The sequence below is a fragment of the Mus musculus genome, chromosome X, assembly GCF_000001635.26.
Source record: "Mus musculus strain C57BL/6J chromosome X, GRCm38.p6 C57BL/6J".
Taxonomy (NCBI): domain Eukaryota; kingdom Metazoa; phylum Chordata; class Mammalia; order Rodentia; family Muridae; genus Mus; species Mus musculus.
Genome location: NC_000086.7, coordinates 13,845,939 through 13,870,821, shown reverse-complemented (window position 1 = coordinate 13,870,821; position 24,883 = coordinate 13,845,939). Strand labels below are relative to the sequence as shown.

General features: G+C 41.8%; 1 protein-coding gene and 1 non-coding gene across 24 annotated transcripts in view; both read left to right on the top strand.

Moving 5' to 3' along the window:
• The first annotated feature begins 11,584 nt into the window (after positions 1 to 11,584).
• On the top strand, positions 11,585 to 11,656 carry n-TQttg1. Its single transcript has one exon. It is a non-coding gene; the product is annotated as a tRNA-Gln (tRNA).
• Positions 11,657 to 24,038: 12,382 nt separating this feature from the next.
• Cask (calcium/calmodulin-dependent serine protein kinase (MAGUK family)) overlaps positions 24,039 to 24,883 on the top strand; it is a 329,704-nt gene continuing 328,859 nt past the window's right edge. For 12 of the 23 annotated variants that reach the window (XM_006527561.4, XM_011247440.3, XM_006527560.4 and 9 more), the window contains exon 1: positions 24,040 to 24,814. In XM_006527561.4, coding sequence (XP_006527624.1) covers positions 24,756 to 24,814 — 59 coding nt within the window. In that variant the 5' untranslated portion in view covers positions 24,040 to 24,755. Of the gene's footprint in view, positions 24,815 to 24,883 lie in introns of all 23 variants that reach the window. The other 11 variants (XM_017318366.2, XM_011247434.2, XM_011247437.2 and 8 more) reach the window with 2 other exon arrangements.

Genomic DNA, 24,883 nt, shown 5'->3' with positions numbered 1-24,883 from the left:
AAAATCAAGACAAACAAACAAAAAACCACAGTAAGACAAAAAAATACAAAAAGCAAATGCTGGCAACAAACATAGAGTCTATTTTGTGTAGGTCAGCTACTCCTGGCATCCTGCCCTCAATGGGATGTCATCAGAACATAAGTCTATTGATTTTCAGTACCAATCATAATCACCCAGTACGGTAATTCCCAAGTGCTGAAATTACAGGAGGTCCACATTCCTTAATCTTACACGCATTCGCGACCGGCCAGGAAAGACGCAATAAACCGGAATCTTCTGCGGCAAAGCTTTATTGCTTACATCTTCAGGAGCAAGAGAGCAAGAGAGCAAGAGCTCTATTGCTTACATCTTTAGGAGCCAGAGCGCAAGAGCGCAAGAGCCAGAGCAAGAGAGAGAATGGCGAAACCCCGTCCCTTTTAAGGAGAATTATCCTCCGCCTAGAACGTGTCACTCCTTGATTGGCTGCAGCCCATCGGCCGAGTTGTCGTCACGGGAAAGGCAGAGCACATGGGGTGGAAAACTACCCTTGGCACATGCGCAGATTATTTGTTTACCACTTAGAACACAGGATGTCAGCGCCATCTTGCAACGGCGAATGTGAGGGCGGCTCCCCACACCTTAAGTCTGAAACCCCCCATTCAAAATTACCAAAAAGTTTAATATTCCAAATGCTGGAAATACTGAAAGCTAAACTCTTGAAAGCAAACACTATAGAAGAGAAATAGAAACCTAATTCAAGGGAAAGGCCTGGGCATATAATGTACCAATGATGAGAAATATGGGTTATAAATGTATCATTTTTCTGCACTCTTGCATTCATTCCAGCTGATGAAATTCCAGGGACTTTCAATACATCAGAGCTACGGTTATAGTTATAGTTCTTGATGTGTTGTTGTTTGATCACCTGTATTGTTACTGATGTTGTTATTCTAGGGTTTTAAGAATTGCATTTATTGTGTACATGCCATATAAGTTTCCTGGTGAATGGGTGGAGTGGAGGTCAGAGAACAAATTTCCAGAATTGGTTCTTACCTTCTATTCTGTAAGGCCTGAAAGCCAAAGTCAGGTTGTCAGGCTTGCCATCAAGCCTGCTGAGCCTGCCTTGTCAGTATGATTTTGCCAAATCTGTGGTCTACGTATGAGTATAAAATAAATTTGCATGCCCAAGACAACTTAGAAACATTGCACAGATGATGAGAAAATTGTACTGGCTATGTCCTTTTATGGATTTCAAAAAGAGCAATTCTCAACAGAAAATGAATGGGAGAGTGTAATATTTTTCAAGAAGCTATGCTTCAAAGGAGCAGCTATTTATAGCAATATAAGACTTCAGAAGCAAATAGTTGATGGTCTTGTATGGAGTCTCATTATATAATTGCCCATATTCTGTTCTTGTAGTACACGACTTCTGTATGCCAAAAATATATCAAAACAACTAATTTGGAGGTTTCTATTTCACTTTTGAGTTTTTTCCTGCTAGATTAAATTGTCAATATCATTATAATTATCATTAGTATCAAACTTGTGTTCACCTTCTCTCAAGTTCTGAAATAACAAACATGTGCTACCATGCCTGGCATCTTTATTGTTTATACTTTTCCTTGTTACGTTTTTCATTTATATATCACTTGCATTTCTGGAGGTACAAGCTATACAGTTTCAGAAATATAATTTATATTGTAATTTTAAATAAGTATAATGCATTTTATGCATTTTTTTGCAAATTTAACACCACAAAGTACCTATCACAACATTACCCTTGTGTGTAAGCACAAAGGTCATATATTCAAATGTTGGAATTCTTTAATAATGAAGAGATGTTCTTTTTGCACACTTGCATTGGGAACAGATAAAATTTCTGGCTGGGCATAGTGGAATACACATTTAATACCAGCAAAAGCATGTGGATTTCTATGAGTTCAAGGTCAACCTGGTCTCATTGCAATTTCCAAGACAAGCAGGGCTACATATTGAGACCTGTCTCAAACAACAAGAGATAAAGTTCCTTAAGCTAACTATTCTTTGGTTCTGTTCATGAATAGTGAATGAATCATTGTTCTGGTGGGTTTTTTTTTCTTTATCAGTTTTATCAATAGTCTTTGTTTAAAAATTGTATTAAAATATCTTGTGGAAACACACTATTTTGCAAGCTAATTTTAAAATATAATTTTTCATAGAGGAGTTTGAGCACAGCTATTCTGCATTGTAAACAATACTACCCCCCAAAAAAAGACATGGGTTATCAAGTGAAAATCTCAATGCCAGGCATGAGATACCTCCCTACAAGTTGGACCTAAAACAGCACAGGCTATAGCCATTGCTTCTGGTTACCCGCCATAACAACGTAGCAAGATATTTTTGCTGGAGGCACAACAAATTTTGGTGACAAGACATCGAAAAATCAAGCTGGAACTAAGGTACACCTTCTTCCCTGCAGGCAAGATGTTACCACTGGTGCAATAGTAGCATGAAGGCCCAGAAGACAGACAAATACTTTCTGCTTGAGTTTGAGGACTGCCTCTGCACAGGTTGTAAGTCATGCCTGGCAGTATAAACCTAGTCAAAGTCCACAGCTTGGGAAGTCACAGGCCTTAGCAGGAGTAGGGATGGGGAAGCAACCACTGTTGCTCTCTTAAGCGGACAGGACATTTTATCAAACTGCCTTCTAAATATTTATGGTTATAACCATAGATTACTGCTGCTCTGAATGTTGGCCAGAGAACCTTCTTTCTTTAGTGGGCAACAGTTAGTACAATCATTCATAATTGGTCCAAGAGCTGAGAGTAAGTGACTGTTGAGGGCTCAGATCTCGAATGGGGCATCTATATTGTGGTAGTAAGAATGAGAACGGGTCTCACAGGCACATATGCTTCAATGCTTCCCCAGTTGGTGAACTTTTGAGAAAGATTAAGAGTGGCCTTTTTGGAGGTGTGTCACTGGTCACTGGGGCTGAGCTTTGAGGTTTTCTCTCTCTCTCTCTCTCTCTCTCTCTCTCTCTCTCTCTCTCTCTCTCTCTCTCTCCCTCCTTACTCTCTGCAACTTGCAAATCAGATGTAAGCTTTCAGCTGCTTCTCTAGCACCATGCCTGCCTGTCTACCTGATGCCAAACTCTAAGCAAGCTCCCAATTAAACACTAATTTATGAGTTGCCTTGGTCATAGTGTCTCCTCACAGCAATAGAACAGTAACTAAGACATATCTAAACCCATCAAACCTCAGAGCATATCACAGAGGAAAGGGCAAAAAGAACGTAAGAGCCAGAGGTGGGGAGGAGTACTGACACATATTATCTCCACTTGAGTTACGGTCGCCTGCCTAACACTTGCACAAGAACAAACCAACAAGAGCAATCACTATTCCAGCTGGCAGCACTAATTGGACTCAATGAATTACAAAAAAAAAAAAAAAAAAAGGACACGAAGGACGAAGGTGGGGGCATGGTGGGGGCATGTGTTGGGGAGTATAATGGGAGTTGGAAGTACATCAGATCAAGATATGTTTTTAAAGATATTTTATTAATTATTTATTTACATCCTGCACCCCGTGTTACCCGTCCTGGTCCCCCCTCACAGACTTCTTCCCCCATGCCCCTCCCCTTCGCCTCTTAGAGGGTGTCCCCACCCCCACCCCTGTCTCCCCTTACCCTGGGACATCAAGTATCTACAGGATTAGGCACACCCTCTCCCAATAAGGTCAGACAAGGCAACCCTCTACTACATATGTGCTGGAGGCCTTGGACTGGCCCATGTATGCTCTTTCATTGGTGGCTTAGTCTCAGAGAGCTCCCAGGTGTCCAGGTTAGTTGACACTGTTGGTCTTCCTATGGGGTTGCCATCCCCTTCAGCTCCTTCAATCCTTTCCCTAACTCTTCCATAGGGGCCCCTGTTCAATGCTTGACTGTATCTGCATCTGTCTCAGTCAGCTGCTGGTAGAGCCTCTTAGATGACAGCAATGCTAGACTCCTGTCTGCAAGCACAACATAGCATCAGTAATAGTGTCAGGGATTGGTGCCCACCTGTAGGATGAATCCCTGGGTGTGGCTAGTCACTCATCAGCCATTCCTTCAGTCTTTGCTCCATTCCCCCTCCACCACCAGCATTTCTTTTAGACAGGATCAATTTGGGATCAAAAGTTTCATAGGTGAGTTGGTGTCCCCATCCCTTCACTGGGGGATCCTGTCTAGCTACTAGAGGTGGTTCCATATACTCACTGTTGGGCATTTCGGCTAAGGTCACCCACATTGAATCCTGGAAGTCTCTCCTATCTAAGGTCTCTGGGACTTTCTAGAGGATTCGCCCCCGACCCCCCACCTCCAGCAGCTTCAGATTTCCACTTATTCTCTTGGCCTTTTGGGCCTATCTCCTGTCTCCCCCCCCCCATACTTGATCCTGCTCCCTTTTCCCCTCCCCTCCCCACTCCCACCCAGGTCCCTCCCTCTGCTTCCCATGATTCTTTTGTTACCCCTTCTAAGTGGGATTGAAGCATCCTCACTTGGGCCTTCCTTCTTGTTTAATATCTTAGGGTATGTTGGGTATATAATGGGTATTTTTTACTTTTTGGCTAATATCCACTTACCAGTGAGTACATACTGTACCTGTCATTTGTGGTCTGTGTTACATCCCTCAAGGTAATATTTTCTAGTTCCATCCATTTGCCTGAGAAATTCATGATGTCCTCGTTTTAAATAGCTGAATTGTAACCCATTGTGTAAATGACCCACATTTTGTGTGTCCATTCTTTGGTTGAGGGACATCTGAGTTGCTTCTTAGTTTCTGGTTATTACTAATAAGGCTGCTATGAACGTAGTGGAACATGTGTTCTTGTGAAATAGTGGAGCATCTTTTGGGTACAAAAGGAATGGGATACTTGTGTCTTCATGTAGAACTATTTCCAGATTTCTGAGGAACTGCCAGACTGATTTCCAGAGTGGTTGTACCAGTTTGCAATCCCACCAGCAATGGAGGAGTGTTCTTCTTTCTCCACATCCTCACCAGAATCTGCTGTCACCTGAGGTTTTTTTGTTTGTTTGTTTGTTTGTTTGTTATCTTAGCCATTCTGATTAGTGTAAGGTGGAATCTCCCAGTCTTTTTGATTTGCATTTCCCTGAAAACTAGGGATGTTGGACATTTCTTTAAGTGATTCTTGGTCATTCAAAATTCCTCTGTTGAGCATTCTCTGTTTAGCTCTGTATCCCATTTTTAAACTAGGTTATTTGTGGGGATTTTTTGGAGTCTAACTTCCTGAATTCTATAAAGAATATTTTGGATATTAGCCCTCTATTGAATGTAGGGTTAGTAAATATCTTTAGGCTGCCATTTTTGTCCTATTGACAGTGTCCTTTGCCTTACAGAAGCTTTTCAGTTTCAAGAGGTCCCACTTATCAAGTGTTGATCTTAGAGCCTGAGCTTAAAGCTTCATTGGTATTCTGTTTAGGAAATTTCCCCCTGTGCCAATGAGTTCAAGGCTCTCCCCCAATTTCTCTTCTATTGGTTTCAGTGTGTCTGGTTTTATGTTGAGGACCTTGATCAGCTTGGACTTGAGCTTTGTGCAGGATGATAAATATGGATCAATTTGCATTCTTCTACATGCAGACATCCAGTTAGACCAGCACCATTTATTGAATATGCTTTTTTATCTTTCTTTTTTTTTTCATTGTATCGTTTTCCCTTCTTTGTCAAAGATCGAGTGTCCATAGTTGTGTAGTTTTATTTCTGGGTCTTCGATTCTATTCCATTGACAACCTGTCTGTCTGTACCATGCAACTTTTATCACCATTGCTCTGTAGTATAGCTTGAGGTCGGGGTAGTGAATCCTCCAGAAGTTGTTTTGTTGTCTTATTGCTCTAGCTAGAACTTCAAATGCTATATTGAATAAAACCTAAGAGAATGGGCAGCCTTGTCTTGTCCCTAATTTTAGTAGGATTTCTTTCCACTTAATTTTATGTTGGCTATGGTTTGCTATATATTGCTTTTATTATGTTTAGGTATGTACTTTTAACTCTTGATCTCTCCAAGACTCTTAACATGAAGGATATGCCAAAGGATATTTCAGCATCTAATGAAATGATTATGTGATTTTTTTTCTTTTTGAGTTTGATTTTATAGAGGATGACATTGACTTTTTTTTTTTTTTTTTTTTTTTTTTTGTATATCGAACCATCCCACATCCCTGAGATGACGCCTGCTTGATAGTGGTGGATAGTGGTGAATGATATTTTTGATGTATTCTTAGATTCGGTTTGTGGGAATTTTATTGAGTTTTATTGAGTTTTTTTTCCTTCTATGTTCCTAAGCGAAATTGGTCTGAAGTTCTATTTCTTTGTTGGGTCTTTGTGTGGTTTAGATACCAGGTTAACTGTGGCCTCATAGAATGGATTGGGTAGTGTTCTTTCTGTTTCTATTTTGCAGAAGAGTTTGAGGAGTACTGGTAATAGCTGCTTTGAAGGTCTTGTAGAATTCTGCACTTAAACCATCTGGCCCTGAGTTTTTTTTTTTTTTTTTTTTTTAAACGGGAGGTTGCTAATGACTGCTTCTACTTCCTTAGTGGTTATGAGATTGTTTAGATAGTTTACCTAATCTTGAGTTAACATTGGTATGTGATATCTGTCTAGAAAATCATCCACTTTGTCTAGATTTTTTGTCATGTATAGACTTTTGTAGTAGTATCTGATGATTTTTTGAGTTTCTTCAGTTTCTGTTGTTATGTCTTCCTTTTCATTTCTGGTTTTAATTGGATACTGGCCCTGTGCCCTTTAGTTAGTTTGGCTAGGGGTTTATCTATCTTGTTGATTTTCTCAAAGAACCAGTTCTTGGTTTTGTTGATCTTTGTATTTTTTTGTTGTTGTTTATTTGTTTAGAACTGGTTGATTTTAGTCCTGAGTTTGACTATTTGTACTCTTCTGGAGTGTGTTTGCTTCTTTCTGTTCTAGAGCTTTCAGATGTGCTGTGAAGTTGCTAGTGTAAGATCTCTCCAATTTCTTTATGAAGGCACTCAGTGCTATGAATTTTTCTCTTAACACTGCTTTCATTGTGTCCCATAAGTTTAGGAATGTTGTATTTTCACTGAATTCTAGAAAGTCTTTAATTTCTTCATTTCTTCCCTGACTGAGTTATCATTGAGTAGAGAATTGATCAGTTTCCGTGAGTATGTGGGCTTTCTGTTATTTCTGTTGTTTTTCAAGTCTAGCCTTAGTCTATGGTGATATGATAGAATGCAAGGAGTTATTTTATTGGATATTAGAATGGCTACTTCAGCTTGTTTCTTGGGACAATTTGCTTGGAAAACTTTATTCCTGCCTTTTACTCTACCTTGTTTTAGTCTATCTTTGTTGTTGAGTAGTGTCTATCTTTGTGTTTCTTGTATGCAGCAGAATGATGGATCTTGTTTATATATTTACTATGCTAACCTGTAGGAGTTTTTGTGTGTGTGTGTGTGAACTGAGTCCATTGATGTTGAGAAATATTAATAATCAATGATTGTTAGTTCCTGTTATTTTGTCATTTGGGGTGGTACTATGTATGTGTGATTCTCTTCTTTAGGGTTTGTTGTGAGATGATTAATTTCTTGTGCTTTCTTGGATGTAGTTATCTTTCTTGTGTTGGAGTTTTCTTTTTAGTATCCTCTGTAGGGCTGGATTAATAGAAAGATATTGTTAGGTTTGGTCATGGAATACCTTGGTGATTGAGAGTTTTGCTGGGTATAGTAGTCTGGGCTGGTGTCTGTGGTCTCATAGAGTCTGCAAGATATCTGTCCAGGATCTTCTGGCTTTTAGAATCTCTGTTGAGAAATTTGGTGTAATTCTGATATCTCTACCTTTATATATTACTTGGCCTTTTTTCTTACAAGTCCCTCATAGGGGACAGTAAAACTGTCTCCATATTCTAGACATAAAAGATGACTTAAGTGGATGCTATTTCCCATTCTTTCCTCAACATTACTCCTTCCTCTTGGTTCAGGAAGGACAGGAATTTATGACTCCAGACATTTCAGCTTCTAGGCTAGCTGCATTGCATATTCCTGTCAGTCAAAAGTCTGATCGCAACCATCCAACCATGCTGATATACATTTGTAATTCCAGCCTGTGGTAGGCTAAGGTAGGAAGATCACAAATGAGAAGCTAGCCTGGGCCATATAATGAGACCTTGTCTCACAAAACAGTCTGGGACTGGAGAGATGGCTTAGTGATTAAAGAGTTCCAGCTTCGCTTCCAAGAGACCTCCGTTCAATTTCCAGCATCCACATCAGATGGCTCATAAATACTTGCAATTTCACTTCCAAGGGTTCTGAGACACTCCTCTGGTACCCTCACACATTACACACACACACACACACACACACACACACAGACACACACATACCTAAAACAGTCTGATATTAAAATGACAGTAGCAGGACTGGGAGTGGGTCAAATAAGGAGATCAATGCCAGCCTCCACTACACTGTCTCAAATACCAAAACCAAATGAGAGACCATAATATTAGGTGTTAATGTTATCTGTGTGTATAAATAAGATTTTGGTGGGTTCTGAAGTTATATTTCAAAGGGTTGCTAAGGACTTTAGGTGAGATCCTGATATGTATTAAATGGAAGTACAGCTGATGAGGTAAAACCTAAGTCATAAGGTTCAGTAAGGTTTAGATTCTTATTTATGAGAGTCCCAGAAAATCTCAGGTTTAAATGTAGAAAAAATAATAATGCCTCACTTAATCGTATGCATTTTCAGGCCTTAAGTCTATTTTATTGCTATTTTAACATTCTCATTTGAAAATATTTCTCGGCCGGGCTGTGGTGGCGGACATCTTTAATCCCAGCACTTGGGAGGCAGAGGCAGGTGGATCTCTGAGGTCGAGGCCAGCTTGGTCTACAGAGTGAGTTCCAGGACAGCCAGGGCTATACAGAGAAACCCTGTCTCAAAAAAACAAAACAAAACAAAACAAAAAAACCAAAAAATAAAAATATTAAAAAATAAGAAAATATTTCTCTCTAGAAGGAATATCGGGGATTGGGATTGTGGCTCAGTGGTAGAATGCTTGCTGAGCATGCATGAGACCCTAGGCTCAATTTCTGGTATGAAAAAAAAGGAACATTGTCTCTATACAAACAATCTTCACAGCAAATGTTAATTGTTCTAAAATTCTTACTCACTGCTAACAGAGACTTTAGGTAGACTCCATTGTTAGTCTGTTTCCTCTCCTATTTTTCCTTGTCTTTTTATCCCTCCTCAATGCCAGAACAAGTAGTTATAGAGCTGTGCGTGGATGTACATACTAGCAATACTAACACTTCGAAGGTCAAGTTGGGAGGATTTCGAATTGAAGACCTGTCTGGCCTACATAGTAAGGCTCTATTAAGAAAGAAAAAAGTGAGGCTACAGAGATAACTCAGGAGTTAAAAGCACTGCATGCTCTTCCAGAGGATACTGGCACCATTTTCAGCACCTAAATAATGGCTAACAAGTTCTGTTAACTCCAGTTCCAGGGGATCCATTGGCCTCTTCTGGCTTCTATGGACATCAGGCGTGCACACAGAGAACAGACAGAGATGTAGTCAAAACATCCATGCACATAAAATGAAATAAAATGAAAAAAATTAATTATAAGAAATATATCTCTGAGGATAAGGGAATAGACCACTTTCCCAGTCTTTGATCTTATTGAAGAACATAACAAGAAGCTGGGTGGTGGTGGCGCACGCTTTTAATCCTGGCACCCAGGAGGCAGAGGCAAGTGGGTCTCTGAGTTCAAGCCAGCCTGGTCTACAAAGTGAGTCTCAGAACAGCCAGGGCTACACAGAGAAACCCTGCCTCAAAAAGAAAGGAAGGAAAGAAGGGAGGGAGGGAGGAGCAAGCAAGCATCAGTTAGAAAAGTTGCATTATACAAATTTTACATACAAGTACATTCACCATGCACATGCAGTATCTTCTGGCCATAGAGGCCAGAAGAGAACAACAGATCCCCTGGAAGTGTAGTTATAGATAGCTGCCATACTGGGAACTGAACCAGGGTCCTCTTCAGCTACAACAACTGCTCTTAAGCAACGAGTCATTTCTCCCACTCCTGTAGCCACTTTTATATTCTCAAGTTCATTACCCAAAAGAATTTCTAGAAACCCAGACCTTCTGGTAATGAAGCCAGAGCCTGCTTGTGCAACCCTGATCTTTATCTATTTCTGCAGAGGATGGCAGGATGGCAGAGCTCCATTCTCCCCTTAACCAAAGTACTATTTGTATTTGGGCCCCACTTAAGCCAGTAGTACTTACTTCTACCCATATCCAAGACTACTCTTGCCCTCCTCGAATTCTTTGTCCTTAAATACAGTTTTTGTATCACCAAGGTTGTTTGGCTGAACCACTCCATGTGCATGGCTTAATTTAGTGTCATAGTTGCTTTAGTAGCTTCTTCACTCTCAAATATCTCAGCAGCCCCAGTATGTTAAAACACACCCAACACCCTCCATGATTGTGCAGTCAGGCATCTGCCTGTTTTCGTCCCTGAGAAAACTGCTTTCCAGCTCACATCCACCAGCTACCATATTTAGGAACCTAAATATGTTCCTCCAACAGGTTTTTAAGGCAGTTGCTCTACTAAAAAAATCAAGACTCTACCTCCACTTTGGTTTAGGGTGTTATCGTCACCGCAGAAGGAAAAGAAAGCTTTTAGAATTGAAATGAAAAGAAAGTAAACTGCTATCCTAATTCCACATTTAGATGCATTTTTCCTTGCCCAGAATGCAGATGTGTATGGCGAGCGTCTGGAAAAATTACGGGAGATAGACAACCTAGACAGCCACTGATAGGCGCACTTCACTCCAAATACAGTGCTTTGTGATTTCTCATACCTTGGTTGCCAAAGCCATCAAAGGATGGCTTTTGCTGGGCAGTGGCAGTGCACACCTTTAATCCCAGCACTCAGGAGGCAGAGGAAGGCAGACCACCAAGTTTGAGACCAGCCTGATCTACAGAGAGACTTCCAGGACAGCTAGTACTACAAGGAGAAACGCTGTTTCAACAAACAAACAAACAAACAAACCAAACCAAACAAAACCAAACAAAACCAAACAAAAACCAACCAAACTAAAACTAAAATCAACCAAACAAAAAACACCAAAAAAAACCCAACAATAAAACCCAAACACACACACACACACACACACACACACAAACCAACAATAAAACCCAAACAAACAAAAAAACACCAAAAAAAAAAAATTAAGATCTGGTTATCTAAGTTGGGTGAGAAGCCTACTATAAATCTAAAGGTCAGGAAATGTAATCAAATTTCATCTACAGCCATAAACTGGGCATATAACGTGGCTGTTCTGAAACTATAGTTGTCTATAACGGGTTTCTAACGGGGCGCGCTCATGGTGTAATAGCTGTCTATAAATAGCTTTGGTTTTTTTGTTTTTGTTTTTTTGGATTTTTCGAGACAGGGTTTCTCTGTATCATCTGGTTGTCCTGGAACTCAATCTGTATGACCTGGAACTCAGAAATCCGCTTGCCTCTGTCTCCCAAGTGCTGGGATTAAAGGCGTGCGCCACCGCTGCCCAGCTATAAATAGCTTGTATTTGACATTAGCTGCCGCTCTGGTCTCATGGTGTAATGGTTAGCACACTGGACTTTGAGTCCAGCAATCCGAGTTCGAGTCTTGGTGAGACCACTCATTGATAGGGGTGGTGTGGGTTCAGGTTTTCTTTCTTTCTTTCTTTTTTTTTTTTTTTTCGAGACAGGGTTTCTCTGTGTAGCCCTGGCTGTCCTGGAACTCACTCTGTAGACCAGGCTGGCCTCAAACTCAGAAATCCGCTGGGTCTGCCTCCCGAGTGCAGGATTAAAGGCGTGCGCTACCACCGCTTGGCGCAGGTTAAGATTATTATGTGACTGATGAGAACCTTTTTTTAAAAGAAAGTTGAAGCCGGGCGGTGGTGGCGCACGCCTTTAATCCCAGCACTTGGGAGGCAGAGGCAGGTGGATTTCTGAGTTTGAGGCCAGCCGGGTCTACAGAGTGAGTTCCAGGGCAGCCAAGGATACACAGAGAAACCCTGTCTCGTTCTATTTTATTTATGTATGTCTGTGCATTTGCATATGCATTTGTCCGTAAAAGTGAGCACGTGTTCTGTGGCGAACAGTGGCACTGCATCCTTGGTGCTGAGAACTGAACCCTAATTCTACGAAAGGGCGGTAAATACTTTTAAACTGCTGAGCCATCTCTCCAGCATATAAAATCTTAATATGAAGTACTGGTTGGTCTGGAAATCACAGAAATTTGCCTGCCTCTGCCTCCTGCATGCTAGGATTAAAGGTATATACTCCGACATCTGGCCAGTTTGCATATCCTCTTTTAACAAAAATCTTTTGAATTTAAAAAATATATTTCTAATTCACCCTGTATAACTCTACATGGTTATGAATCTTGCAGTCTTAATTTTATTTTTTTATTACTCTTAGTTATGTGTGTGTGAGGGAGGTTATGTGCGCATGAGTGAATTTTGCTGCAGAGGCCAGAGGTGTGTGGGATCCTCCTGGATGGAGTTGGAGTAACCTTGAGAAACTGGATATGGATGCTGGAAATCAAACTCAGGAAATCTGGAAGAGCAATACAAGCTCTTCACCAATGAGCAAACTCTCTAGTCCCCTTTTTGAACATTTTTAAAATTAACCTGTAAGGGTTTTTGTTGTTGAGTTGATTTATAAATAGTTTCACCCCTCCATAGGCTTCCTTCTTATGGGACTTGGCTATGTAGTCCAAAGTAATTTAAAACTGGAAAGCTCCTGACTCATTATTCTTCCCTGGGATCACAGGTCTAAGCCACAACACTCAGTTTTACCTTTCAGTGCCTAGAATGTTTTATTTCGTTCTAAGCATTCACGTAACCCACCCACCACAAAGTTCCTAAATAGCAGATTGAGAGAAAATGTTTATAGAAGACATTCCTAATGACTTGTCCACAGGAAAAGACGTTAGCAAAGAGACTGCTCACAACCAGGAGACATGGAAAATGGGAAAAGGATGCTCAAGTATCAGCCAGGATGGCAGATTGGGAACATGGAACACAGAGGCACTGGCCTCACTGATTTGAACGAACCTGAAAGCAGCTGCCCCATATTGAATGAGCATTATAACCATGCCAGTTAAGAAGAGGTTCTTGTTTATGAGGGGGAAACAACATATTTAATACAGGACAGCTTGAGACAAGCAAGTGGAATTGCAGAGAATGACCAAGCCTTGATTGCCCTGGAAAGGCGCTGGCCCCACCACAGGGTCATTTGTGTACACTCTGGACAGACCACAATCCTAACCCTTCCCCTCTATTCTCTTGGTCTCTCTGCCCAAAGAAAATTTGAAGAAGTTTTTCTTCTATGACCACATCCAACATTGAATTATCCTTTTTTTTTTTTTTTTTTTTTTTTTTTTTTTTTTTTTTGTAAGAAAGGGTGTCATTGTGTACCCCTGCTGTCCTGGAACTCGCTATTTAGACAGGGCTGGCCTCGAACTCACAGAGATCCACTTGCCTCTGCTCTCTGCCCTCCCCCTCCCTGTCCCAGTGTCAGAATTAAAGTCATGTCACAGCAAACCAGGGTGATTGTATCTTTGAGGGGAAGAAATTTTAAACCTTGATATAGCCTAATTTATCTATTTTTGACTTTGGTTGCTTTTGCATTTAATATCATATGTAAGAAATCTTTGCCATATACAATGTCACAAAGATTTTACTATTTGTTCTACTTCAGATTTTTGTGGTTTTAGGTCATACACCTAGGTGCTTGATTCATTTTTCAGTTGAGTTTCAAATATGATAATGGAAAGAATCCAATCTTTGCACATAGATCTCCAGTTTTCCCATCATTAATTGAATGATTCTTTCCTTAGTGAGTGGCCTTTGCATTCTCCGTTTCTTAAGATTTATTTTTATTTATGTGTCTGTGTGACTATATGCCAACTAGTGTATAGATACAGAGGCTAGAAGTGGGCATTGGAGCCTCTAGAGCTGGAGCTACATGGTCCTGGGTGCTGGGAACCAAACTTCGGTTCTCTGGAAAAGCAACAGGCTCGCTATATATCTATGAACCTCTTAGGATTACAGACAAGCACTACCACATCCTGTTCATGCACTTCTAGAGATCAAACCATGTCTTGTATTTCCTAGGAAAGCACTCTACCCACTGAAGTACACTCCTAGCCCTGGTCCTTGCACCATTATTGAAATAATCATACATCTATTATTGTGATGGCTTATACCTGCTTCCTTCACTAACCTATAAATTCCAAGAATCTGATTCAGGTAGTTGCCTGCCTACTCGTCTGAGTTTGAAATTAAATATAGAACTTTTGAGGGCTACCAAGATGGCTTAGTGGTAATGGAGCTTTCTGAAGAAGCCTGATACTCGGAATTCAACCCCAGCGACCCATGGGGTGGAAGGAGAGAATTCACTCTCATAACTTTTCCTGTGACCTACACACACAGGCCATGGCACACAGGCATACGAACACATGCATGCACTCAAACACACAAGTGCACACACAGATAAACAAACAATCAGTCAGGAGTGATTGCATACAAAATAAATACATGTAATTTAAATTTTTTAAATTTCATATTTATTTTTATTTTATGTGCATTGGTGCTTTGCCTGCATATGTGTCTGTGTGAGGATGTCAGATATTCAAGTTAGAGACAGTTGTGAGTTGCCATGTGGGGCTGGGTATTGAACTCAAGTCCTCTGGAAGAACAGCCAGTGGTCTGAACTGCTGAGCCATAAAAACAAATGTAATATAAATTTAAAACTTTAAACACATAGCTTTTTCTTTACCCTTTCTATCTCTTCTTTGGACACCAAACAAAATCTTAAGCATGCTTGCCCCACACTCTGGGCAACTCTTACTGTTTCTCTTAATCCCACCTCTCCCACCCCCTCTTCATACTGCTTCTGGGAGACCCCTGTTGTTGACCTTGGTTCAAAAGGCATAGCTTGCTCTCTTCTGCTTCTCCATCTCCCTCCTCTTGGCATTTGCTGAGATTTACAACTTGCCTGCTTCATGGTTTTTCTCTCAAACTCTAATAAGAGAGAGAGAGAGAGAGAGAGAGAGAGAGAGAGAGAGATGAGAGAGAGAATCAGGTTGCTTTAGCTAACTATTGTATTATTTTTGGTAACTAGTATATAATAAAGGCTCAAAAACATTTTATTCTATGATACATTTGGAAATACATACTGCTGTGCTGAACACTTTAAAACTTCAAGAAGCAGCAACTGTCATTGATGTTATTCAACCCATTGTACCATTTCCCCAAGGCAAACTGCTTAATCTGGTCCTATCTCTTTCTATTTATGTGGTCTTGGCACATTACTCAACCTTTGTCACAGCATCAGTTTTCTTGTTTGTAAGATGAAGAGAATGATACCTACCTCATAAGGTTGTGTCGTGGATGAATGAAATATGTGTAATGTTTTCTGGAACCTCCCTCAACAAATAAATACTCCTTCAGTTATTTCTTTACAGATCATTAAAGTCTCTCTCTTTCCTCTTAGTTTGTTTTAAAAGGTTACTTTCTTATGTATTATTCCATTTACAAGACAATTTAAAAGCCATAACCAGGGTAAAAAGGTTTGAGTGGGAGGTATTTGATTAGGACACAGGAGGTAAAACATCACTGAAATTTCCTGAGAACCGAGAACTATGGCAAACAGTCTGTGTGGGTTTTTTTCCCTATTGGTCAAAATGGAAAATATGAGTATAGAGCTTGACATTACAGATCACTTCTGTGAAAATAAAGAGTTTTGGTTGGGGGAGGGAAGAAGAGAGCCTCCTTTCATTTTATGAGAAAATAAGGAAAGAAAGGAGCTCCCTGCTTAAGAGCTCTGCAGATTTTCAGTGCCACAAAAGCCCCCCAGCAAGGCTTTGCTTCCCTCAAGCCCTGCCGAGGGTTGGTAGGCTCACAGTTTATCTCGGCAACTTATTAATCACTTGACCTTTTCCACTGTGCACTTAGCATAGGAAATTATATTCCTTCCTAGAAAAGCATGGGTGTCTTACCATGACTCTTTGCAAGGTAGCCAGGCCCAGCCAGGCTTGATATAAGTCACACACTGAACGTGTTGCAGCTCATCTCATGTCTTTGCCATGTGGGACAGTTTAATGCCAGCCTAGAAAGAACAAGCTAGGGAATCCAGACAAAAGAAATTAAGGAGGAGATTTAATTCCCCATGTTTACCTTTGAAATCTCTTACAGCTAAGCAGGAGGAAAAACTCCAATGCCATATAAGATTTTAATTTGTTTCCCCAGATAAAAGATAACTAATAAATAAAACTTTCTCAATTAGTAGAAATAAATCCAATGGCCTTTATGTTTATCACTGCTTCCTTTGACAGCTCTCCAGTTAGGATGCTGTTGGCCATCTCTAGAAAAATCTCCATCTTTCTGTTATGTATCTTTATTTTTGAGAATCCAGTCATTTTATTTCTTGAGGTTTTTAACTCTAGTTCTAAGTATAAAATAATTCTCTAACTCAAGAAATATATGCAATGGTCAGTCAGAATGTCACATCCCTGTGGTCTCAGCTCTCTGGAGACTGAAGCAGGTGGATCATGAATTCAAGCCAGCCTGGGCTATATATAGTAAGCCTTATACTATTCAAACAGCAAAGATGTGGACTGAGGTGAGAGTGTGGCTCAGAGGCAGAGTGCTTGCCTAGCGTTCATAAGGCATTGGATTCCTTCTCCAGTATTGCCAAGCACACACACACACACACACACACACACACACACACACACATATTCCTAGTTACAATAGAATGATGTCCCTATAAAACCTTCATAAGTTGGAAGTACTCTAAGTATAAATGCATTTAATACACTATGTCCTGCTCATCCCAGCTTAACATCACAGTACACTGGAGAGCATTGATTGTTTCCTTTGTGATCTGCTGCTGTCCGTCATCATCAGAGGAAATCAGACCACACAGAGCTATCCTGGGTAAAGATCCAAGTTCAAAATCCAGTGTATGATCTCTACTGAATTCACGCCACTTTTGGACAATAGAATCGTTGGATAATCATAAGATGAACTATTAAAATTCGGGGAATATCTGCAGTCTTTCGTTTATTTAACAGACACACACGGAAGGCCTAGTACGCTCCAGACATTTTCTAGGTGGAAGGCATGAAGTAACAAAACTATAAGCAAAGGTCAATAAAAGGGAATCACAAGAATTAATGAAATTGGTAAAGCTATTCACTCATTCAACATTTGGTGAACGGCTTCAGAATGTTTACTCCACACCAGGCCCAATTCTTGATGTTGAGTCTTCTCTCTTAGGAACACAAACTAGATATCCCAATCCCTGCCCAGTGAACAAGATAGAACAAGCAGTTGCGGGTAATAGTGTAGGCTGATAGGACAGTCAATTGGGGTAGAGACTGAAGAAGTAGAAAAGAAGGGAGGAAATTAGATGACATTTTGAAAGAAATGTGGACAGGATGCAGTGCCTAAGTTAACTGAAGAATAAGACAGAGTGCTAAGACACACCCAATGACTACAACATGGGAGCCTCTGCCTTACTCTTGATTCTCCTTTGTGGCACTTTAAGGGTGAATCCTGATTGGATTAAGTGAGTTAGAGACTCTTGTTCCCTGCTTACAATGATTGGTTCCAGCATAGTTGTGAGCCTCCTTGTCAGGCCAGTGTGAGAAGGAATTTTTCAGCAGGGATAGGACCTGAGAGACAAGGCTCTTTTCTCTTGTAGGTAGGCTGGTGGAGTCAGAAACAATGGCAAATGTTTTGGTAGTTCAAGGGGAGAACCTAGAGACCCAGTAGCTATCTCATGGGACTGAAACATAAAGCCAATACGGAGGCAGATCTCTGTGAGTTCTAGGCCAGCTAAGGCCCTGTCTCACAAAAAGCTCTAAAAATCCCAAAAAGATAAAGCCACTATCACATAGTGCTTAGTAAAAATTCTGGGAAAGGGACTCATCAATGGCTTTGCTTGAATTCAGAATCAAACCTCACATGAAGTTAATTTATGTCTCAACTTTTCAATTATCTGAGCCAATAGATTCTTGGTATTTTAAAAGATGGTTTGGATTATATGTTACTAATAACAAAATTAACTCTGATTAACACAATCCTCATAAGTATGCAGCACACTGGAGGCTCGGGGAGTCTAGTAAACAGGTGTGATCCTAAGTGGCTCAAGAAATTGATATATTTTGGTTAATTCTTAAGTGATAACAATATTCAGTATATGTTGACACTGTGATGTATTCAAAGGCAATATTGTTTCCACTAGAAAAAAGTTTCTGGTGACTTGTGATGGTTTGTATATGCTTGTGCCAAAGAGTGGCACTATTAAGAGGTGTGGCCTTATTGGAGTAGATGTGTCATTGTGGGCATGGGTTTAATACCCTAGTCCTAGCTGCCTGGAAGTGAGCCTTGAAGATCTTGAACTCTCAGCTCCTCCTGCATCACACCTGCTTGGATGCTGCCACGTTCTTGCCTTGATGATATTGGACTGAACCTGCAAGCCAGCTCCAATTAAATGTTGTCTTTTATAAGAGTTGCTTTGGTCATGGTGTTTGTTCCCAGCAGTAAAACTCTAACTAAGACACTTGTTCGTGACTATTAAAGATAAAAAGGCCAAGTGCATCACGACTGAAACTTGAAGGAACTGGATAGCAAACACATTTGTTTTCAAGCCTTCTCCTGCTCTCTCATGGGCTCTTATACATTTCTTATGGCTTCCCCACCCTAGTAGTATGTCAGCCTTGCTTTTTTTAATTCCTCCAGATAGTTCGTCAAGCAAGTATTAGAGCTGGGATTATTCATTTTTAGTTGTACAAGAGTCACTTGATGAGAGCTTATAAAAATATAGATCCCTGAGGCTATGCCATTAAGAGTATATATGTCTCTCGCAGGGGACCCTAATTCCAGTTCAGCTATCAGCACCCACATTGGGCAGCATACAACTGCCTGTAACTTCAGATCCATGAGTATCAGAAGCCTCTAGCTTCCTCCAGTACTAAACACACACACACACACACACACACACACACAAACACACACACACAGACAGAGAGACAGAGAGACAGAGAGACAGAGAGACAGAGACAGAGAGACAGAGACAGAGAAAAACAGAGAGACAGATAGACAGAAACATGTATACATATATAATTTAAAAATTTAAATACATTTAAAAATATTTTTAATATAGATTTCTGGGAGAGCTCCAATGGGGTCAGTTCGATCCCACAGAGAAGCTAGGCAGTAGAAGGAGCTGATCCCTGCCCAGAGAACTGTGTTTCCACATTCTTGCACTATCAGTGATTGCCTAATAGCTAACCGCCAGATGCAGGAGACCTAACCCCCTAGGCGTTTCCACATTGCAAAATCGTTCAGGCAGCTTGTGGGAAGTCCTCTAAGACACAAGCATAGTCTTTGTAAACAAACCTATATTGAAACTGAAGTGGGACACTCAGAAGTGGTAAATGGGATCAGAGAGGATTTAAATAACATATTAGAGAAGTTTCTACATTTAAAAAAAGTACTGGTGGGAGAAGACAATGTGCACCAAGTACAAAAGGAAGAACTACTTAAAAGAAGAATTCCAGGGCTGGAGCAATAGCTCAGCAGTTGAGAGCATTCCCCGTTAGTCCTGAGGCTTTGAGGTAAGTTCCTAGCACACATACACTGGAAAATTTACAATCACTTGTAACTCCAGCTTGAGAGGAACTGATGCTTTCTTCTGGTAAGTGTGTGTGTGTTATGTGCTGTGTGTCGTATGTTTTTATGTGTGCAACAGATACAAATATGTTAATAAAAATTGTTAATATGTATCACTCTAAAAAATGTATCACTCTATTTATGTACAGGACTAGGGAACATACATAGAACATACATAGCTTACATAGAAGAGTCAGTATCACTGAAATCAGATACTTTAGTAGGTGAACTCTTTAACATGACATTTAACATCTTTTAATATCTGGCCCCTGTCTATCTCTCTAATGTATTATGGCTTCTTTCTTCCTCTAACGTATGATCCAGGTATGGCCCAGGACTCCAAAAAAAAAAAAACAAAAAACAAAAAAACAAAAAAACAAAAAAAACATTGTCTTTCGTTCAGAGTATATGTTTTTGTTCACCACCAAGAATCTATACATGTAATTCTCTCTGCTGATTGCTGTCCCAGTCCTTCTAATTTGCTAATATCTGTATTTTTTTGTCTTGATATAAACATTTTTCCAGTTTGATATACTTCATAGAGTTTCATGTTTGTTTGTGTGTGTGTGCATGTGTACACTCATATTAATAGATAATTGTGTGATGTATGCATATATGTATGCATGTACTATGTACTCTGTATGTGGTGTATGTGAGTATGTATGCAGTTATGTTGTATCATAGGTAGGCCAGATAACATCAAGCATCTTCCTCTATCTCTCTAACTTATTTCTTTGAGAAAGAGTCTCTTGCTAAGTTTGAAGCTCCTTGTTTCAACTAGACTGTCTGGTGGGGATGTGAACTTTGGTCCTCATGCTCATGTAGCAAGCACTCCATGTGTAAAGCCATCTCTCCAGCCCTATAGGCCCTCTTCATAGGTGCTGCTTCAAACTTCCCAAACCCTAAGGACCATTACTTCTCATTGTAATTTTTTGCCTGATCCTTGTTTTCTTTTAGGGTGCAGCTGAGAATGGACAGGTATCATGCCTGTCCTATTTGTCACTTTAGCCCTGGTGGTTTGTTTACACATTCAACCAATGACTAACAAAGAACCACAAACTATTGAAGTATAAGTATAATCTGTATGGTTTCTATTGGAACAATGAATAACGTTCCAATAAATGTTCCATTTGAGCTTAAAACACCCTGTTTATGCCATGAGGCAATAACTTTACTCCATATAAGAGCAGTGTCAATTTTAATTTTTCATTAAGTCAACAATAATTTATATGATTAAACAGTCATACTGCAGAATGAGGCTGATCTCTAAATTGCCTAAATTAGCCTTATGCCACATTGACCTCCGCGTGGCCCATATCCTAATATTTCCCTGGAGTCTATTTTCCCTGATATATCTGGGTAATACTGAAATTACACGGGAACTAGGAAACCTGCAAATGTCTATCTCAAATTAGAGAAATTCAAACAAACATTCAAAATCTGAAGATTTGTAATGAAGTTTAAGAGTCAAATTTGTGTAGTACCAACTACATCCTTGGGGCTCTTAGAGAGTTCCAAAAATTTTCTGGATTATCAGTTATATACTAGTGGCATTACTACATTATGATAATAATAATAATTGGTAATTTCCCTATACTCTACAGATTGCTGATTGATTACTTATGTCTGTTCCCACACGGCTTCTTTCCCATCCACCTCCAAAGAGAAAGCAAAAACACCCATGTCCTTAGCCTCTCTTGCAAGTGAGGCGGCCTGCTAGGTGACTTTGGTCTAGACAAGTAAGAAGGGAAAAATACATTTTATTTACTCAATAGAGAGGTAAGACAGGAGTAAAAAGACCTCACCTGTCCCCACCACCTTCCTGTTGAACAGTTGATGTTTGAAAAAGTGGCACCCATCTTGTGATGATGAAGAACAAGATCAGGGAAAGAGACAGACTATCAAGGACGGTAGAGTGGAAAGAACAAACTAGGTCACTGATGAAACTGTGGAGTTAGTGGATCCAATGTCAGTAACCACACATCTCCAGACTCCTTGTTAAATGAGAAAGTCACTACCCCCATTTGTTTAAATGACAGTTAGGACTTGGTTAACAAAACCAAATGTAGTTTTAACTCATGCAACTAGTTACTTTACCATTTCCTTTAACTAAAACAGAATTAAATTATTGATAGCTAACCATTTGTATTTAGAATAAAATATTGGCTTTTTGGAAGAAAATTAGGAAATAAATAACTTCATCGAAAAGGTTTGGTTATTTTCATCCTGGAAGCAGAGAGTAATTTCCACTTGCCATTAGTCCATGATACAAACTCTAGGAGCTGTGGGTTGCTGAGAGCCTTTGTGTAACTGATAGATCACCCTAGGAGCTAGGAGATATAAGTCCTAGCTGGAGGGAACTTTTTAAAAACTTGGTGGTGATTAGAAGATCTTGAATCATTTAAGCAAGGACTGACTAGGAAGTGTCAAGAGCTGATAAGATTAGGCCAACCTCTGTGTGTGTGTGGGGGGGGGGTTGTGTATTGGTTAGTTTAATGAATCCACCTCTCCAACAAAGATTAAGCATAATCCCACAGCAAACCTAGAACAACTGCTATCAGATAGTGGAGGTGTGGCGTAGCTCTTGGTATGGCAATCCACCTATAAACCCCCCACTGCTGGAGATAAGGAAATTGGACCACTTAGCCACTAAGACTCTTCAGCTCGAAACCAGCGCTCCATGTACAGAGACCATGCTTAGCCTTGCCCTTATTTTTTTTTCCACCTGCGTTTCCTTTTCTGCTTAATAATCATCCGTTTGTACTTTTGAGAGAAATTCTCCACGAAAGATAAACTCCAAAATGAAGTAGACAAACCTTAGCATAGCTCATGTTTTGGCAGGAGAAAGAAAGTTAGGCTGGCAAGGTGACGTGGGGTTCAGAGGAGAGTGGATGATTCCGAATTCATTGGGTGACAGGTAGACATGATAGGTTGGGGTAAGCGACTTGGAACTGTTGGGCCCCCAAAGAAGACAAAGTGTTTTGGGCTCTGAAGCCCATTCTTTAGAGAAAACACAAAATCTTTGGGAAAGGAGGAAAACCTATTTGTGCAATTATATTTCCCCTGATTTGCAAGAAAGAAATGAAAAGGAAAGAAGGTTTAGCTCCCAAATATTTAGCAAGCAAATCAGCCAGGCTCTCGAGGGAGTGATTAAGGGTTTGTACAGATCGTTTTGTTTTTTGTTTTGTTTTGTTTTGTTTAAAGGAAATGGGCTTTATCTTCACCCTGCCCCCTGCACTTTGGTAAATACTAGTTTAAAAAATACCGCGCTGAGAATTTTAACAGATGATTTCTGGAGAGCTGACTTATGAACTAATTGGACACTTCTGCTATGAGGAGGAACAAAGACTTCTTTTTTTATTGGTCTTCAACTAAGGCATATACCTGTCTGGTGGCGTTGGCTCATTCTGCACATGCTCAGTTGAACAGAAATCTTCATATTGCATACAACCTAGCACAGCGGCAACACCCACAGCCTTACTCCGCGGCTGACCCTGTGCGTCCATTCCTTCTAGTGACATTTTTTTATGCTAAGAACTCCAACACTTATAGGGAGTGAACAAAGCAGATGCTGGTGCTGAGGAACAATATTCAATGGATTTAAAGTCTCTTTACGACACTCTTTTCCTGGTCCGTCTCTAGGTTTTGTCTAGCAGCAATAGAAACTGCATAGATATTGGTTAGTTTGGAGCGGGTGGCAGGCGAAGCTGTTTCGCTAGTTCACTGTTCTTGTTGTACACCTTCCTCTGCAGTTTTTGTTCCGTCCTTTCCTTGGACAATTCTCCCCCTCCCCCAGCCCTCATCTTCATTAAGGAATGGCAAGGTGGCACTAAAAGCATCCACCGCCGCCAAACACGGTCTTGAGTGACAATCTTTCTCCACCTCCTTTCAGGCTTTTTCATTCATTAGAACCTTTTCTCTGCGTTTCCCCCCTCCCCCAGCAAAAACCTGGGGAACGGCTTTCTGAGATTACGAAAGAAGAGGGAAAGCTGCCAGAGTGCTGAGCACGCCGTCTAAGAACGTGCAGACTGCTATGGACCTTTTGTCCCTCGCCCCTCTTCTCCACTTGGTCGCAGCTTGGGAGTAGAGGCGACGACCTCCACCAGCCCCACCTCAGCAGCTGCAACCCGCAACCCGGGCAGCTCCGCTAGCCGACCCCCAGCGCCCTCTAGATTCCCCGCGCCCGCCGGTTCTTCGTGACGTTGCGGGCGCTGCGCGCAGGCGCCACTGGGAGCGCTTTTTTTTTTTCCCCCTCCCTTCCTCCGCCTCCTTCCGCGGTCCACGCCTCCCAACGGGCTGGAGGGGCGGGGCCTGCGGGTCTCGCTGCCGTGCGGGCCGAAAGGGAGGAGGGTTAGTCCGCGCCAGGCGGGTGCTCGGGCTCGGGAGCCTGGCGGCTGCTGAGGCTGAGGGGAGGAGCTGAAGGCAGCGGTCGCGGCTCCCGCCCGCACTGAACGCTCATCCCGCGAAGCCCCCTCCCACACTCGGGAGGGCGGCGGCGGCGGGAGGAGGAGGAGAAGGAGGAGGGAGCGTCTCTGCCGCCGCCTCCTGGTCCCCAGCGCGGATCAGCCGCCACCACCTCCCTTCGCGACGATCCTCCCTCCATGGTGCTGCCGCGGCCCCCCCTGTAGCCCGAGCTGCCCCGCGCCGCGCCGGAGCCGGTCTCGGGCAGAGGGAGCGGTCGCGGCCTCGCGGCCCGCGCGGGCTGACGAGCGGAGAGTGCGGCGCTTCGCGGTCCCCGAGGGTCCGCACGCCCCGGCAGCGCGGTCGCCAGCCACCGCGCGAGGAGCAGCGGGCGGGCGGGCGGCGCCGGGCCCGGGCCGCCCTCGCTCCCACGCCCCGGCCCCGCCGCCCGCGCCGGGGCGGCAGCCGGCAGAGGAAAGGCGCTGCAGTCTCCGGGCCTCACGGCCCCAGTCGAGCTTCCTCAGCACCGAGGGCTTGCGGGTCCTGAGTGGAGGACACGAGCCCGGAGCCGGGCACTGAGCTCTTGGGCGCCCCCAACCCAGTTTTCAGAACCCTCCACGCTGCGGCCGCTGTCCCCTTCGGACCATGGCCGACGACGACGTGCTGTTCGAGGATGTGTACGAGCTATGCGAGGTGATCGGCAAGTGAGTCTCCACGCGAGGGAGCGGGAGTGTGGAAAAATGCTTTTCAGCGATGCCCGGGGCCTCCCGCAC